Source organism: Lynx canadensis, chromosome A2 (assembly GCF_007474595.2).
Source record: "Lynx canadensis isolate LIC74 chromosome A2, mLynCan4.pri.v2, whole genome shotgun sequence".
NCBI classification, from domain to species: Eukaryota; Metazoa; Chordata; class Mammalia; order Carnivora; family Felidae; genus Lynx; species Lynx canadensis.
In genome coordinates, this window is record NC_044304.2 from 75063562 (window position 1) to 75082448 (window position 18887).

The following is an 18887-nucleotide window of genomic DNA, read 5'->3' on the forward strand; positions in this document are numbered from 1 at the left end:
GTAACTGGGGTTGGTGACCCCCAAAGGAGGCCAAACAGAAATATGGCTACACCTCATTTGCGGCTACATATGGCCAAACAAAAGGGTGTGTTCACTTAATTTGAGGCTAGGATCCCACAGATCTGCTTCCAGCTCCCAGAGCAATTACGACCTAGAAATACAATAGACATCATGGGGAATTTTCCAACTAGATAAGATTATTTAAGAAGTGTGTTTAAAAGCAAGTGTTCTCAAATTAAGGAGGACACTTCCATTAATTAACAAGCAGAAGCCTCCAGAAGGTTTAAATTCCAAGGTAGTTTCCTTGAAACATTCATTGCCAAAGCCTAGTGAAAATTAAAGATGGAACAGGTACCTATAACAACAAAACTGTAAGACTCACGTAACTCCCCCCCACTTCCCTCCTTGCTCTTTGGGCCCTCACTCCAGTGTGAAATGTTTCTCGCTGTGAAAAGACTCCACAGCTATAAACAGAAGTCAGCCAAGTCAACGGCCTTACAGACACCCCTGTATGTACTTTCATAGGAAGAACTCCACATGAGCCCCACCCAGAGTTGATGAAACTGAGGGTTCTTCTGGAAACTGCTACATTATTTCCTTAAACGGTTAAGTGATTTCTGGTAAATACCGTGGCCAACAGAAGGGGTCCTGCAAAAACTGGCAGAAGCCATCCAAGGGTGGAGACTCGAAGGAGAATCCACTTCTTCTAAATCTCTGCCCACAATGCCTGGTCCGGAGAGGATAACAAAATTTCCTGTTGTCCCACCCTTTCCAAATCCACACCCATTGCTTATGGATCCTTTCTCTCCCAGAGACAGCTGTTGCCTCCTTGCTGGCGTCATCCTGAATCACTGCTCTTAGCTCTCTGCCTGCCTGGGACGTGCGGCTTATGGGTTTCTTCCTTTGGCTGTGACTGTGGGTGACCCTGGATCTGGGGAGGGAATATTCTCTGCACCCTTTCTGGGGACCCATCTTACACCCAAGGGGGTTATTCCATATGCCAGAAATACTTAAAATGTAAACTATGCACTCAGAGGGAAGGAAGCCAATTGAGGCACATACTTGGATCAAACTTTGATGTCATTTCATGTGAATCCAAGTATTTGAGACACTGAGAACAGCTGGACTGACAAATGCGAACAGAACCAGAAATGCAGCTCTTGGGTCAATCCAGAGTGCCCCTGTTCCTTCACTCACCCCCACACTTCTCGTAGTTCTGGAAAAGGGCTTATAGATGGTTGGCTTTTGGAAAAGAAAGTCTTTCTTGGAGGAACTTGCATTCTTTCTTCACCCTTAAAGTGATCAATCTTATCACACTTTTGACATGTAAACACAGGCCACAAGCGCCCAGGACTGAGAGAAACAAAGGAAAAGAGACCTTTTTAAAATACAAACTTCTAAAGGCCTCCTGTGCCTAAACCCTGGCTCGGTGTCCTTCATAATCCCGGGGACACATATAAATCTTAACACTTTCTCCATAAATGTCTCCATAAACATCAGTGACTCAAGGGTCTTTGCAGCGATCTGTGTGTCCACAAATACACATCGTCAATGTGAGATATTTTTCTCTCTGGAGATATTGTCAAAATTAGTTTGCAAAGAGCTCCATTTCCTTGGTTTGAAGGCAAGCACTTGCAAGGATTGGGCATTCTAAACCTCTCAGAATGATAGAAACTAACCAATGTGTGTTTCAACTTCACATGATCTGGGCAATTATTTGGTTGTTGTTTTAAATAAAATAGACATATTTTTTAGAGTTATTAGCACTAAAATTAAAACTTTCACATGCATGGATTTACTAAAAGTCAAATAAGTAGATGTGGTCTCTTTAAAATCTTAAAGAAAATAGCTTGGGATAATGATGGATTTTGATATTTCCTAACTTTTTTTTTTTTTTTTTGAGTTTTAATTTTAATTCCAGTGTAGTTAACAGGAAGGGTTCTATTAGTTTCAGATGTACAATCTAGTGATTCAGCACCTCATACATCACCCTGTGCTCATTGGGATGAGGGCACTCCTTATTCCCATCACCTATTTAACCCATCCCTCCCCACGTCTCATCAATTTTTTATGGGTAATTTCAGCTCAACTTCATGAACAAGTAAATTGAAAGATGTAAATAAAATAACTTTTTTAAGATAATGTTTTAAGGGGCGCCTGGGTGGCGCAGTTGGTTAAGCGTCCGACTTCAGCCAGGTCAGGATCTCGCGGTCCGGGAGTTCGAGCCCCGCGTCAGGCTCTGGGCTGATGGCTCAGAGCCTGGAGCCTGTTTCCGATTCTGTGTCTCCCTCTCTCTCTGCCCCTCCCCCGTTCATGCTCTGTCTCTCTCTGTCCCAAAAATAAATAAATGTTGAAAAAAAATTAAAAAAAAAAAAGATAATGTTTTAAATAGTCTCCCAAATATTTTTGGTGACCTAAATCCTTAAAGTTCTGCTGAGTTAAGTCAAGTATTAAATTAGATTATATTCATTAAATATCTAGATCATTTCCAAGTAAGATAAAACACTCACTTGTTAGTTAATGAACATAAGTTTACCTACTTTTGGTTTTGGTATTGCAGAGAAACTGAAGATAACTTGGCCTTATTCAGAAATGTATTTTGTGACTTACTGATTGTTTTATGATGATGCACATGTTTCTAGACTTTTTGAAATGTATCCATAAATTTACCAATCTAAGAAATGCTGGTGTAACAGATCACAATTGCTGGCTTATTTTATTTAAAAAGATTTAAATAGGGGCGCCTGGGTGGCGCAGTCAGTTAAGCGTCCGACTTCAGCCAGGTCACGATCTCGAGGTCCGGGAGTTCGAGCCCCGTGTCAGGCTCTGGGCTGATGGCTCAGAGCCTGGAGCCTGTTTCTGATTCTGTGTCTCCCTCTCTCTCTGCCCCTCCCCCATTCATGCTCTGTCTCTCTCTGTCCCAAAAATAAATAAACGTTGAAAAAAAAATTAAAAAAATAAATAAATAAAAAGATTTAAATATTTATTTATTTTTTAGAGACAGACAGAGTGCAAGCAGGGGAGGGGCAGAGAGTGAGGGAGACACAGAATCTGAAGCAGGCTCCAGGCTCCAAGGTCTGAGATGTCAGCACAGAGCCTGACGCTGGGCTCAAACCCACAAAGCACAGGGTCATGACCTGGGAGGAAGTCCGACGCTAACCGACTGAGCCACCCAGGCTCCCCAACAATTGCTTGCTTATTAACTTTCATTAAAAATGAAGTTTCTAAAAGAACAGAATTTTAATAAATGTAATTCAGACTACTGGAAATAATAAGGGAAACAACCTAAAATGCAAGGAAAGTAAGATGTGTCTTTTTAATAAGAAAAAGTATGACAAATGGAAATATGTTTTTGAGGGAGGGAAAAAAAAGATTTTTTTCCTAGGCAAGCCTGGTTATCTGAAGAGGCAAACTCAAGAAAAAGCCTGAATGTAAAAGAGAAGTTGTAAAAGGGGATGTTTGGAAAGGAATGTTATGTGTGGTCAGGATCGATTAAGACTGGAAGGAAGAATTTTTTAGGGCGCCTGGATGGCTCAGTCGGTTAACTGTCCAATTCCTGATTTGGGCTCAGGCCATGGTCTCAAGGTTCCTGAGATTGAGCCCCTCCCCGGCTCTGCACTGACAGTGTAGAGCCTGCTTGGGATTCTCCCACTCCCTCTTTCTCTGACCTTCCCTCACTTGTGGTCTCTCTCTCTCTCTCTCTCAAAAATAAACAAAGATTTAAGAAACATCACCCTTCATACTTTCATCAAACGTGAAACCCTTTCTTCCTCTTCTCTTTTTCTTTTCTCTGGCGATGGCCCTCATTTGTTTCTCCCAGGTAATTGCTAGCAAGGGTAAACTCTGGACTTTAGAGGAAACTTCTATTTCAGACTAGCAGTAAAGGTAACTGGTCTTAGCTTTACTCAAGCTAAAGAAGACCTCTCATTGGTTGACTTCCCTCAGTTTACATCCTGAGTTAGAAGGGACTTCCCAGGAAGCTTCCATGATCCAGGAATCCCTCCTTTGGAGGGGCCCTACTTCCCTGGTTAAGGATAAATTGTAAATGAGGTATGTTCAGGACCTTCTCCTTCATTCTTGAATTTGTTGCATAACCTCTTACTAAAGTAATGGCTGCCCAACAAAAATCCTTAGACTCTGGTGCAAAAGTACTTCCTGAAAATAAGATAGACCTTGATTATCTCTTAGCTGAGCAAGGCTGGGTCTCTCCTCTAACCAAGACCACCTGCTATACCCCAATTAACAGGTCTGGGGAAGTTAAAACTCAACAACATCAGGTCACTGAGCAAGCCTCTTGGCTTCAAAGAGTTACTTGATTTTCATTGCTTTGAGTCTTGGGAACTATCCCTTCAAACTACTCCAAACATGAGGAATTATCCTGTATTTTGTAATTACAATAAGCTGCCTGGTGGTTCTCTCAAAAGCTTTAAGTGCAAGTTCAGAGCCGGTTACCTGCAAACTAATGATGTCTCTAAGATTGGAATGTCAAAATAAAAGAAACCAAGAGAACAGAATGACCAACTCAAATACTGTAGAGCTGAAGCGGTAACCTCTGAACATTCACAGGCCAAAAGGTCAAGACCTGTGAATATCAGAAGAGCGAACACACAAACTGTGAAAACTTCATAGAGGTTGCTGAGTGCTGTTAATGCCTTCAAGTGTGTCTCTCTAAGTTAAACCGGGAGTCTGAGCAAAAGGCAGGGCTGTTAAAAAGAAAACCACAGGCTCAAAACGGCCTCACTCAGCTTAAGACCCCAAACCAGTAAACCAAGACTTCATCCCTGCCCAGCTGCAGTTTCAACCCCCAGAACTGTAGCCTTGAATCAGCGAACATGGGCATTTCCTGGTCTGCACTAGGGAGTTTCCTGATCGACCCTCTCCATTCCCCTTATGAGAGTGACGTTGCAATAATAATGTTCTTTGCTAATAACCTTTTTCATTCCCTATCTTTAAAAATCTCCCCATTTCTGTGCCTCTTTGGAGCCCCTCTCTACTTGCCAGATGAGATATTGCCCGTTTTGTGAATAGATCAATCAGATCTTTAAAATTTACTCGAATGAATTTTTGTGATTTCACAGATTATTAGTGTGTCCAATGATCAAATTAGGGCCACACATTACCTTCGCTTTCAGCTGGACTATGATGAGAGCACATGAAATTATGTCAGTAACAACGCTTGATCTTGAAAGCATAACATGGATTAATTTTTTTTACTTTTTGTTTTTTATTAAACATTTTTAGGTATATTTATTTATTTTGATGGGGCGGGGAGTGCAGAGAGAGAGGGGGACAGATGATCAGAAACAGGCTCCATGCTGACAGCAGAGAGCCCGACGTGGGGCTTGAATCCACCAACCATGAGATCTTGACCTGAGCCAAAGTCAGACACTTAACCGACTGAGCCACCCAGGTGCCCCATGGATGAATTTTTTCATATACTTATTGTATTTATTTATGTCCTTCCTTATAACTAACTAAAACAAGATCACACAGGCAGCCCTAATTTTTTAGCTCTGTAGCTAAGAAACAGAAAAGAAGCAAATGAGCACAGCATAAATTTAATGTAACCATTGGGCTGAAGTATCCTCTTAAGTTTTGATTTCTCTAGTGATTGGAGAAAAGTAAAAGGTATAGTAAGTTCCATGGTGATGTGTATGATGAGGGAGAAGTTCCTGTTTTATGACGTGTCTTACTTGGCACCTATTTCTGAAATGAATGTTTCCCAGCGTCTTCTCATGACCACAAAGCTAATGGGGCATTTCTGTTAATATAATTCTGCAGCAGATTTCTAGTGCTGTTTCTTGGAAGTTTTTGGTTAGTTGTTGTTGTTTTTGAAAAAAGCTGTGTGTGTGTGTGTGTGTGTTTATGATACATATACGCGAAAGAACAAAACAATGAAGTGATTCCAAAGGCAGATAAAACTCATCTTGTCCATGTTTTTAACCAACCACAATTAAGAAAGAGCACCTAGGACACACACAAATTTTATTATGAAACTTGTTACCCACATGACTTTATGTTGATCAATGCATGATGATTAGAGACTTTTATTGATCTTTTTTAAAGTTTTTATTTTAATTGCAGTTAGTTGATATACTTACAGGCTATATTAGTTTCAATGTAAAGTCACTGTATGGGAAAGAAAGAGATCTTTAAGAACTTTAAAGTCAGCTTTTGAAGATCTTTTAACATTTAACAGGTTTATACTAACATGTTCCTTCTTGGGATTTACCCAAAAACCTATGCCCTAAACCCATTTTTTAATTTTTTTTTCAACGTTTATTCATTTTTGGGACAGAGAGAGACAGAACATGAACGGGGGAGGGGCAGAGAGAGAGAGGGGACACAGAATCGGAAACAGGCTCCAGGCTCTGAGCCATCAGCCCAGAGCCTGACGCGGGGCTCGAACTCGTGGACCGCGAGATCGTGACCTGGCTGAAGTCGGACGCCTAACCGACTGCGCCACCCAGGCGCCCCCTAAACCCATTTTTTAAATAGTGCACCAAAATAAGATTACACTCACCAGAACAGAAAAAGAATCAACCAAAATTATCTTTCACCTCTCTCTTTCTGCATGCAATTGTCAATGATCTTTTTAAGGAATTTTGTCTTTGTATGTATGTCGTGCTTTTTTTTTTTTAAACACTATAGAGAAATACAACTGTCACCTCACGTTTTATATATTCAGATGGCTATCAATGTGACTTGACCTGTCATTCTATCTTTGCACTGAGTGCTGAGCTTCTCAGATATCTGGAAGGGATGATGTCTAAGAGTCCACAGTGGTGCAGTTATGTTCTATTTCTATGGATTGTTTTATAAGGCACTTCCCACATGCTGTAACTCATCTAACCCCCCACGACCATCCCTGAGTGCTGGCTCTGCCCATCAGTGGCACAACTCTCCATAAGTTATTTAAACCCTCTAAACCTTATTTCCTTGTGTGTAACATGGAGTCCTCCAAATTCAGTTCACATCACGGGCACTGGGGGATCAGCTGAGATAACGCACATGAACCTTTGGCATAAGTGTCTGGCACAGTAATAATCACTCGATAGGAACTGGTTTTCATCAGGATTGTTGTCATGTCCACAAGCATAACCACTCCACAAAATGATATGCGGGAGTTGGGCATCGTGGGGCGTGTGTGACTTGAAAGGTAGGACTGATTTCTTTGCTTGATGGAAAATTTACCTAGAACAGACTCCTTCCAACATGTAAGATTCTGCTGTGGATCCTAGGGTCGGACACATTTATTTTGGTAGCAACCCTTCAGGTCAGCAGTGGGTGCCGAGGACTGTACGACTGTACCACTGCTTCTGGTTATTTCTCCATCCAACAAGTATTTATTTTTTTTTAATTTTTTTTTTATTATTTAAAAAAAAATTTTTTTTAACATTTATTTATTTTTGAGACAGAGAGAGACACAGCATGAACGGGGGAGGGGCAGAGAGAGAGGGAGACACAGAATTGGAAGCAGGCTCCAGGCTCCGAGCCATCAGCCCAGAGCCCGATGCGGGGCTCGAACCCACAGACCGCGAGATCGTGACCTGAGCTGAAGTCGGACGCTCAACCGACTGAGCCACCCAGGTGCCCCCATCCAACAAGTATTTATAGAGCACCTGCATCACAGCAGACTCTGTGCTAAGAGCTATGAGCACAGAAGGAAAACAAGACAGTCTCAAACATTACCTGCTAGTTGTGAGAAAAAAACATTCATCATTCAAGAACTTCAACATCTCCATGTGCAGAAATACAATGTATGAATTGATCTACTGAACTAAGTAGAATCAGACCAACCCTTTCTGTAATTGTGGGCTCATATTTATAATAACTCTTTCTTCTCTGATGACAAATTCTATCTGTCATCTATGTATGTATATACGTATGTACCTATCCATCCATCCACAACACAGCCACATGCCAATTAATGGATATGAACAATCAAATAATATTTGCTATTATTTCTTGCAGAGCTCACTGCTGTTAACTCTACAGAAGCTTCTTTGAAAGACGAAAATGGTAAGTTTGTCTATATGCTTGCCTTTATGTTATGGTACAGCATTTTTTCCCTCACAATCAGGTTAACTTTTAAACTTCCCTGACTTCAGATAGAAACCTCACAATGGTTGGATCTTCCAAAATAGACTGAGTGATAATTTAAGTCAATCCATCATTTCCCGGGGATCATCTTCACACAGTAAATGCAGGTTTGGGAATGAGAGGACCATAAAGTAGGGGTGCAGCAAGGACCTCTGAAGTCTTTCAGCAATGGACTTCATTCACTTCTGTGGCCTTTGTTTCTACTGACTATGGAAAACATGATATCGACTTGCTTCTGGAGTTTTTTTTAAGCCTTTGTTCTTGCTCATGGTTAATGAATGAACTGACACTGAGAGGTTCCCGTTCAGAAGGCATTGCGTGCACTGTGAGTGCCTTTTGTTTAATTCTTAATACTCACCATGGAAGATTTTATTCCCATTTTACGCCTGAGGGCAATGAGCTAAAATTAACGAAATCTCTTGCACCATGCCACACAATGAGATCTGGAGCTGCAACCCGGAACAACTGAATCCAGAGTTCATACACTAACTTAATTTTTATTCTCCCTCTAAGTCCAAAGCCAAGGCCTTGAGACAGGCTGCACCCTTTGGAGATGTCACAGACTGGATTTTTACCCCAATTGTTTCGTTATTAGTTGCATGAATATGGGCACATTACTTACATTTGCTGAGCCAGCCAGGAATAACACAAATAACGCCTGAGTTAGCAAAGCCATAGGAGCACATATGTGGAATGTCTAGCATCGGGTATCTCATTTAGCGGACACATTGTAAGTACTGGTTTCTAGCCCTTTCTTCCAACATATGTGGGAAAGTAAGAAAGTGACATGGAGCATTGGCTATAGTCTTGCTGATCTGCCCTCCAAGTCCAATATCAAGGGGCCTCTGGACCTTATGTAACATATTACCTGATCAAGGGCGAGGAGTTTTGATCGCATCACCCCTTGAGGTCCCTTTCACACCAAGGGCTAATAATTTTGGGGTTCTGACTTTGTGGAGATCCTTGGCCTTGTGGTTCATTGAGTAGCCAGCCTGGTCCATCATTATTGTCATTAATTATTTCTGACATCATGTATTTCCTTACACTTCGAAGGATATGAAATACTATAGTCCTATAACATAATAGCTAGAATGATAGATACTCAGGGAGAAAAAGGAATGAGTTTGATCTCCTAAAGTTGCAGAGAAATTGAATTAATCCCTTACTTCCATTTTATGTAATGCCCTCTTAACACAAACCTCTCACCCACCCTGCCATGAACACCACCAAATTTCCATGATTTGTACCATTGCTAGGAATCTCACTGAATGCACAACATGTAATGGCTGAGATCCTTCAAAATAAGCAATTCAGCTTTCTATCTGTGCTTAATCATTTGATATCTTGGATAGGTATTATGTGAAGTGATGCAGAATTACACAGTAGCTGAGGATATGTGCTTGAACATCATGTTCCTGGATTTGATATTTGGCTCCTGGTACTAATGATAGAACACTAGGCAATTACTTCTATATCCTCAATTTATTTTTAAAATGGGAATGAAAATAATAATCTCAGAGGTTATTGACAATTAAATAAGATTAAAGTTTTGCATGCGAAGCTCTCAAGTAAGTAGCGGTGAGTTTGTGGTCAATGGACATTGGCAATTATTCTTACTTCGAGACATAGTCGGGGTGAGGAAGTGCTAAGAGCTCTTTATCACCAATGATCTTTTCCATTAGATTCGCTCATTAAAAATGTGACTGTTCCTTTGAATATGTGGGAATGTTCTAAGTCAACTTCTCAGAGGTTGGTGATTGAGTTGACCTGCAAGCTGGATTCTGAATTGTCCTAGTGGCGTGGTAGTGCTGATGGGGGTGTAGATGTTTAATGTCAGGTTGTGGTGGTGTCGGGCAGTCACTTCAACCCAGGTCATCTGAAATGTATGCTGTCAACCCCTCTCTCATGTAAGTCCTCGCCTTTCAAAAACACAGGTGAAACTAACCGATGGCTTCTTTTAGACCCCCTGCAGCTGCAGCTCGTGAACACTTCTGCCTACTACACCTACCTCCTCCTCTTCGTCAAGAGCATGGTCTACACCGTCATCACCGCCATCTGTCTGCTTGGGAGAGCGGCACTCTGTGACAATGGGAAGAGTTCCTGACCCGTGGTGGCACAGGGTCCATGTTTCTCCATTGACTGTTGTCACTAAAAGTGTCTGCTGTGGGTCTAGCGGGGCTTTCTTTCTGGGTGGTTCATTTCAGTTCACACGTTGTCTTTTTCTATGTGTCATCATTGCAGAATGGGTTTGCAAACTCCTGGGCAAACAGGAAATGTCACTCTGCACCAAGAACAGACTCTGCCATGAGTCAGGGGCGGGGCCGAGGGCACCCACGGGGGCTTCAGCACCTCTCTCTCCTTCACGTCCACCAGCTTGTCAGCCACCCAGCACCCTCACCTCTGAGTATAGCCGGCATGCAGCTTCCATAGCGGCCCCTGGGGCTCTTTATACAGATAACTGCCTGGAGGCCTTTTATTTTACATTTCTGGAAGCTGCCATCTTTGCTACCTGAGTTTTGTTATGTTTTTCATAATAGGCACAATAAAAACAATCAAAAGCCTGCATTTGCCTCTGTGTGTTTTCATTTGGTGAAATATTACTGAGAGTCCAAGGCCATGGACAGCATGGCAACTGAGCCTTCACATTCAGCATTGATGTAATCATGGTCAATTCCACATTTCTAACTCTTTCCCCGAGAGAGTTCTTGTGATGCCTTCTTTGGGGGCACTGGCCCCAGGGGAGCCACAGCCAGCGAAGGTGCCAGGTTATTCCTTAGCAGATTCAGACTCACTTGGCTTAAGACATTCTGGTGGCCACAGTATCACATGTCATGTGACTGGAGGGTGTGTCAGACCTGGACCCGTGTCTCATGGGCACCATGTTTCCTGATGTCATAAGAACCCCATGAGAGCTGTGCTCATCGGAAAGGTAGGGTGGTGGAGGGGTTAAGGGCTTGGACTCTGAACCTCAAGTACCTGGTTTAAATCTTGGGTCTGTAGAGATTTGAACTCCCTGTACCATAATTTTCCCATTTGTTAAATGGACTTACAGTGACACATCTCCTGGGGTTGTGTGGATGCGATGAGTTAATTAGGCCAAGTACAGGCAAGTCCTCAACAGTATCAGCATTTACTGTTGGCAGCTGTGCCTTAGAAATAACAGAGAACATGCTCTCTCTCTCTCTCTCTCTCTCTCTCTCTCTGTCTCTCTCTCTCTCTCTCACACACACACACACACACACACACAAAGTATGACACTCATTTATGTATGTGTGTATTTCTACAAGCATGGATGTGAAACAAAATGTTCAGTGTGTGGTAGGTGGGTAAAAAAAATGTATATTTTTCTATTTTTGCTAACGAATGCACTTGAAGTAAAAACTTGTATGTATTAGAACAAAAACAATGTCTTAATTAAAATTGGGAAGGATTTTTTGTTTATTGACAATCAGATTCAGTTTCTGTGGAACAGGTGCTTTTGGAGACCAAGTAGAGGTTCTCAAGTAGAAAGAAGACAAGACCCACCAGATACAAGAAGGAGGAAATTGAATTTCCATCTATTCCTTGATTCTCAGGAATTTGATCAGATCTCTTTAGGACAAATACCCCGGCTTCTACTTAGAGATCTGGAACCGTTTCTGGATGTGGAAAGCACAGAGGCAAAGAGAGGAATCTAGCAAATGACCGAAAGCCGTGTGGGCTGATTTCAGTGCCGGGCACTCCTAGCCAGTGTCCCCTGTGGCTTCCAATCCTCAGCCCCTCCCTTCCCCAACCTGACCTAGGCAGCTGCAGGTGCAGAGAGGGGAGGGTGGTGGTACAGGGGACAGTGGGGGGCAGGAGGGTGCTGGTGCGGTGGTGGGGTTTTCTTTTCTCAGGCTTCTCTTGTCTATGTGCTCTGTCAAATGTGGTTGATTCGTGGAAAATGCTTGAAGTCAAATCGGCCTCCACTGGTTGGGACTGTGCAAGCATTGGCTTCGTGTTGAATGATAAAATAAGGACAGTTAAACCACAGCCAACTTTGCTCACTTTCAAAGGGCCACAGCTAATGAAAGAAAATGTCCATCTGCACATGCATATTATTGCTGTCAAACATACTCTTAGGCTGTGGGTGAGGGGTGCACCTATTTTATATGAAGTTCATTTCAAGTAGCTGTTTCATGAGTTGGGAATCGTAAGACCAGGACTGTTGAGCCGCTGCACCTTCCATTCTCTCTGATGACAGTGTTCTGAAGGAAAAAGCAAGCAGATTGCTTGTAGCAGAAGGCAATCCTGACATCCACCAAAGATCTACACTTTTCCATGGCATGTGATTTACTAGCGCTCATACTTCCCATCTAATTTTGTTAGTGTAGGCAGGGTGACATAAGACGGGTGCATATGAAGCTGTTAGCACGGGTAGAGTATAGACAGAGCGACAGGGAAGGGCTTCTCTCCTCACAAGAGCACAGACATATGGAGGCCCTGAGTTCAACTGTGTAACTGAATCTCATATACTGACTTATCTAAGTCCCTTTAAAGGGACAGATGACTGGAGAGTCAAGCTGAACAAGGCTCAATAGAAGACATGCCCAGGAGATAAAAGTGTGCTAGAGATCCAGCAAAGGAGTGCTGTGCAGTCATGTGAGCACAAAGAGCAAGTGTCCCCACCCTGACCCAAACCAAGCACAGTACAGAGAGGGTGCCCAGTCCTGGGATCCAATCTTTCCAGTGTCTGGAGAAACAAAACCCTATTGCTGAGATCACGGAGTAGGCTTTCACAGATGAAATTACAGCACAGAATTTCACAGTACATTCACACCATAGACTTCACTCCTCTTGGTCTGTGCCTGAGGGCCAGTTTCTGGATGAGACTTGGCTTCCATGAACATGGGCCACATGTCACTGGTTCAGGTGAGCATGTGTGGGAAAGAGCTCTTTCTCAGGGTAAATTATACACCGACATCCCACTCAGGATTATCTGTGTGCTTGCTGTATTTGTGACTTCACTCCTGAAAGAAAATATTCTAATTGTGACCACATCACTGGGTTCTTGAGATTTGGGTCCCAAGGCCAGAATCTGCAGAACCTCCTCAACCCTTTCTCCATCTTGAGAAATTCTTTCTGGTTAGGGCCTCAGTCTCCCACCCCTCCTGGGGGCACTTCTGTCATTTGGTCCATTCTCAGAACAAACACAGATGGAGCTGATCTGACCCGCACAAATGCACATTTGACCGTGTCATTACACTCTGTAGCCATTTCTTCCAGAAATATCTCTGACCAAATAATACTTGTCTTCCATTATGTACAATTTACCTCTAAAATTAAAAGAAATCCAAATGTCTGAGGGCAGAAGAAAAGTAAATAATTATTGTATTTCCATGAAACATATTGTATCCACTTAAAATTATATTTATATAGTTTTTTTATGTTTATTTATTTTGATAGAGAAAGAGCAAGAGCAAGGGAAGGGCAGAGAGAGAAGGAAAGCAAGAATCCCAAACAGACCTCATACTGTTAGTATAGAGCCTGATGTGGGGCTCGATCTCACAAACCCTGATATCATGACCTGAGCTGAAACCAGAGTTGGAGACTTAACAGACTGAGCCACCCAAATTAAGTTTATATAGTTTATATGCACGGAAAATGCTCACTCTATCAAGCAAAAGCAAATACATAATGAAAAATCTGTATATCCCAGACGACCATGTTTATAAAAATAAAAACCAAATACGTGCAAATCAGAAAGATGAGAAGAAAATAACAAGGCGACTTCAATCATTTCTGGACAGTCCAAAATTTCTACAACAGACTGACTGTATAATTTTTAAGTTATAATTTTGAAAAGAGGGCATAAATATCAGCGGTACGGCCACAATCATGTGACTTTACAAACACAAAACGAGGATATGAACTAAACCGTAAACCCAGATGTGGCCCACATTTTGCAGGACAGGTTCTCTAATGATCGTTCTATGCACACTTTTATAAAAAGCATGCATTCCTCTCAATCAGGAGGGGAAATAAAGGCAAATCTGTGGGAAGACCGACACAGTTTGAGGACAGAGCCTCCTCACAGGCAAAGGAAACAGCCTGCCTCTTGGCAGATAACATACCTGGAACAGGACATTTTTCTCTTCAGAGAATGTCAGCTACATAATGGCCGAGATCAAATCTGGCACAGGAGAATACATGGCAAAGAATCTGAAGCAAGATTGTGTCCCACACCTCAACCTCACAAATGTCACGCAGCTCAGGTGAAGTTGTGGTAAAACAAATAGATAAAAGCATAGCTGTCAGAAGGCTTCACTCTCCAGCCTGTTGAACTGCTGTAGGGAGACAGGGCAGAGTAAATGCCTTACCACATGGTCTCAGGAAAATGGTCATGGCATGTCTTCCCGTTTCTGGGCTTACTCCCCACCTGTCAGGCTAATGGCATATGAGCCACAAGGAGCTGACAGGTGTTGGAATATTTGGGCATCCTAAATAAAGCCAAACTTTTAATCAAAACATAATGTGTATACTTTATGTACTTTACAAGTGAATGTAAGCAAGGCCTTCTGGCCACGGTCAACAAATCTTTTTGGAAACCAACTACAAAAGTGGACTGGATCAACAAAGCAAACCATTTCAATGGTTGGGAAAGGTCCAAATTCATGCAACGATCTGAGAAGTGTTTACGCTTGAAAATTTGCAGAAGTCAGGGAACGACACTGGTGTTCTTGCCTAGATAGGCTCCTATTTTTCCCCCATCACCCAATACCCAGCTCCGTGGGCATGACAATTCTTCCAAGAAAGGACAGGCCATGAGGACTGGCAGCAAATCCCACAGTGTAAGGCAGCTCAGATAATTTGGGGTGAGAAGTGACGTGAGGGTGAACCGAAAGATTCAGGGGTGCGCAGGCAGGAAGGCAGGGGCTGTGCCGGTCTGAGGTTGAGGTCACGGCTGCAGCTAGCGTGTGCTTGGCTGAAGCTGTGTGCATGCTTAGCGGAGACTCAGCAGAGCCCAAGCCGGCCACACACTCCTGTTCGACCTTGAGGTGATGGGCATACGCAGAGGCGCCATGAAAAGCTTCACAAGAGTATAAGCTGGGAAGATTGATACCTGAGCACAAACAGTCTATATGCTAATCACCTAAAATACGAATGTGCTACCCAATTCATACAAAATAACCATTTGGCAGAGGACTGAAGTCTTGATCAAGTTGCTTGAGCACAATCCCTAAGTGCTCTCGGCTACCTCTAAGTGCACACGGGTGATGCCGAGGAATCAAGGCTGAAAAATAAATAATTATGAAAGAAAACAAGAGAGTCATGACCCACCACGTACCACAGGAGATATGATATCAGATTTAGCCCAAGCAGCATTCTCAGCATAGAAAGAGCAATGAAAGTAAACTTTTGGGGGAATAATCCCAATGGAGAGTTGCTGCAATGTATTTTCAACAGAACCCTTTTCAATAAAAAATAACAAGACAGTGAAAGAATCAGAAAAATGGGAAAATTAATACAGGGAAAGTCCCCCACAACTCAATACAAACTGGACTTGAGTGAGTCCAGATATTTTCTTTAGCAAAGACTTCAAAGCCGCTATTACAAATGTGTTCAAAAAGTATACAAAACCATGTTTAAAGGATGAAAGGAGAGTATGACAACAAAAGTCAACAAACAGATATTCTAATTAAGAATACCCAAATTATAAAAAAGAATAGATATTTTTAAAAACTCTATAATGGAGAAGTTTTATACCTAGAATGAAATATTCACTAGAGGGCTTTAAGAGAATATTCAGCTTGGCAGATCAAACAATCTCAGTACAAGGGAACTTCTTCATCTTGATAAAAGGCATCTGTGAAAACCCATAGCTGATGTCATACTTAATGTTGAAAGACTGAATGCTTTTCCCTAAAGACCAGGAACAATGCAGGGATGTGTGCTCGACACTTCTATTCAACATGGTATTAAAAGTTCTATTTCTTATTATTTTTTTTAATGTTTATTTTTGAGAAAGAGAGAGAGAGAGACAGAGCACAAGTGGGGGAGGGGCAGAGAGTGAGGGAGACACAGAATCCGAAGCAGGCTCCAGGCTTCGAGCTGTCAGCACAGAGCCCGACACGGGGCTCGAACTCAGGAGCCGTGAGATCATGACCTGAGCTAACGTTGGACGCTTAACTGACTGAACCAACCACCCAGGCATTCTAGTATTAAAAGTTTTAGATGGTGCAACTAGAAAAAAAGAAAAGATACCCAGCAGACTGAAAAGGAAATATAAAAATGTCTTTCTCCACAGATGAAATGATCCTATATGTAGACAATTCCATAGAATCTACATGCACACAAAACCAAAACCAGAACTGAAAGGCAAGGTTCGCATTGTCACAAGATACACATTTGATGTACAAAATGTCAGTTGTATTTCTATATACTAGCATGAAAAGACGTGAAAATGAAATTAGGAAACAGTCCCATTTACAATTGAAACAAAAAGAATAAAACATTTAGGAATTAATTTAGCAAAAGAAGTGCAAACTTCCTTCTATGCTGGAAATTACAAAACAATGCAGAGAAAAATTAAAAATATCTAAATAAATGCAAAGACAGGCCATGTTCATTGATTAGGAGATTCAATATTGCCATGATGGCAGTTCTTACCAAGCTCATTATAGATTTAGCAGGCTTTGTGGGCACAAATTAACAAGCTTTCCCTAAAACTGACATGAAAATGCAAAAGACCTAGAATAGACAAAATAATTTTGAAAAAGAATACAGTGGGAGGACGGCTAAGGTCACCCTGCAGAAGCAGTGGGGGTGGGGTGGGGGGGGCGCACCCCATATTTAACTTGCATGTTTAGACTGAGGAAGCCGCATACACAGAGGGTGTGAACAGGTTTAATACTGACACAACTAGGGTCCAGGGGACAGCAGGGCGGGCCTTTCAGGCAGGGCCTTACAACACCTGATTTCAGAGCTCACAGAAGAATTCAGTTATGTAATTAAGCCAGTGTGGTCCTGGTGCAGAGAAAGCATATGGGTCACCGGAAGAGAACTGAGAGTCCAGAAATAAACTCGTATTTATGCTCAACTGGATTTTGACACATGTGCTGAGTTGATTCAGCACAAGATGAGTAGTCTTATCAACAGATGTTTGGGGCACCACTGAATATCTAAACACATTATTCATAAAAGAATAAATTGGTTTTTTTTTGTTGTTTTTTTTTTATTTTTTTTTCAACGTTTATTTATTTTTGGGACAGAGAGAGACAGAGCATGAATGGGGGAGGGGCAGAGAGAGAGGGAGACACAGAATCGGAAACAGGCTCCAGGCTCTGAGCCATCAGCCCAGAGCCTGACTCGGGGCTCGAACTCACGGACCGCGAGATCGTGACCTGGCTGAAGTCGGATGCTTAACCGACTGCGCCACCCAGGCGCCCCCATAAAAGAATAAATTGTGATAAACTGGAGTTCAACAAAATTAAAAACATGTGTTTCAAAAGGCTCCCTAAACAGAATGAAAATATTACAGCCTGGGAAAGAAATATTGTGAATCATAGAAAGGATTTTTATCTGATAAAGGACTTGTAATCTAGAATGTATAAAGAATTCCTACAGCTCAATAAGAAGGGGATGGAAAAACACATAACTTAAACAAATAATGAAAGGGTTAAAATACACATCTCTCCCAAGAAGGTATATGGATAACGAATGAGCACATGAAAATATTTTCAATATTCAGCCCTTAGGGGCAAATGAAAACCACAAGGGGGCACTACGTCACACTGACTTTTTTTCTCTTTTGTTTTCTTTCTTACATTCACATATGAGTGAAATCGTATGGTAAATTATCTTTCTCTGACATATTTCACTTAGCATTAAAGCCTCTCAGCCCATCCATGTTGCAAATGGAAAAATCTCACTCTTTCTTTCTTATGGCTGAGTAACAGTCCATATTATATACATATATATATATACATATATATGTATGTATATGTATATATATGTGTGTGTGTGTGTGTGTGTGTGTGTGTGTATATATATATATATATATATATATATACACCGAAGTGAACTTTGGAGAACACTGGCAATTACTTAAGCAGAAACTCACCAAAAGATCCAGGGAATCTCTCCCAGGTATCTATCTAAGAAAAACAAAAACAAATGTCCCCAAAGACATGCATTTCCAAGTTCATAGCAGGATGATCATAACAGAAAACATTGGCAAGAATTCTAGTATCTATCTGTCGGTGAATTAACAAATGCTGTCATAGTGAAATAGTATTCAGCAATACAAAGGGACAAGCTACTTCTGCACGCCACAACATGAATGACCCTCAAAAACATGATGGTAAGTAGAAGAAGCCAGATGTAAAAAAAATTACATATTGTATCATTTAATTTCTATTAATTATCTGCAAAGGACAAATTTACAAAACAGACAGCCAATCAGTGGTTAATCTAGGACTGGAAGTAGCAGCAGGGATTAACTGTAAATAAAGAAAGTTGTTGGATAATAAAATTGCTCTACAATTATATTGTAGTGCTAATGTTGGTTTAAAAAGTATAAATTGACTAAAAACCATGCAATCACACATTTAGAACGGATGATATTAGTGCTGTGCAAGATTATACCTCACTAAAACGGTTTGCTTGTTTTTTCTTTTTTTTTAAATCCGGGTTAGGTAATATCCTCAACTATGATGTTTTAATACTTTTCAAAATTTTTATTAAAAAAAAAGAAAAATTGTGTTTCAAATCTACTGACTATATAGAGGGTGGCTTTATAACTGATCATTAAAGTAAGAACACTT

At 41.5% G+C, this 18887-nt stretch overlaps 1 protein-coding gene across 1 annotated transcript in view; it reads left to right on the forward strand.

Annotated features, from left to right (window-relative positions):
* The window catches only part of LOC115508747, a 240454-nt gene that overhangs the window by 27539 nt on the left and 194028 nt on the right, over positions 1 to 18887 (forward strand). Inside the window, exon 6 of the mRNA XM_030307729.1 lies at positions 7975 to 8022. Within this exon, the coding sequence (XP_030163589.1) occupies positions 7975 to 8022 (48 nt within the window). The remainder of the gene's footprint in view (positions 1 to 7974; positions 8023 to 18887) is intronic.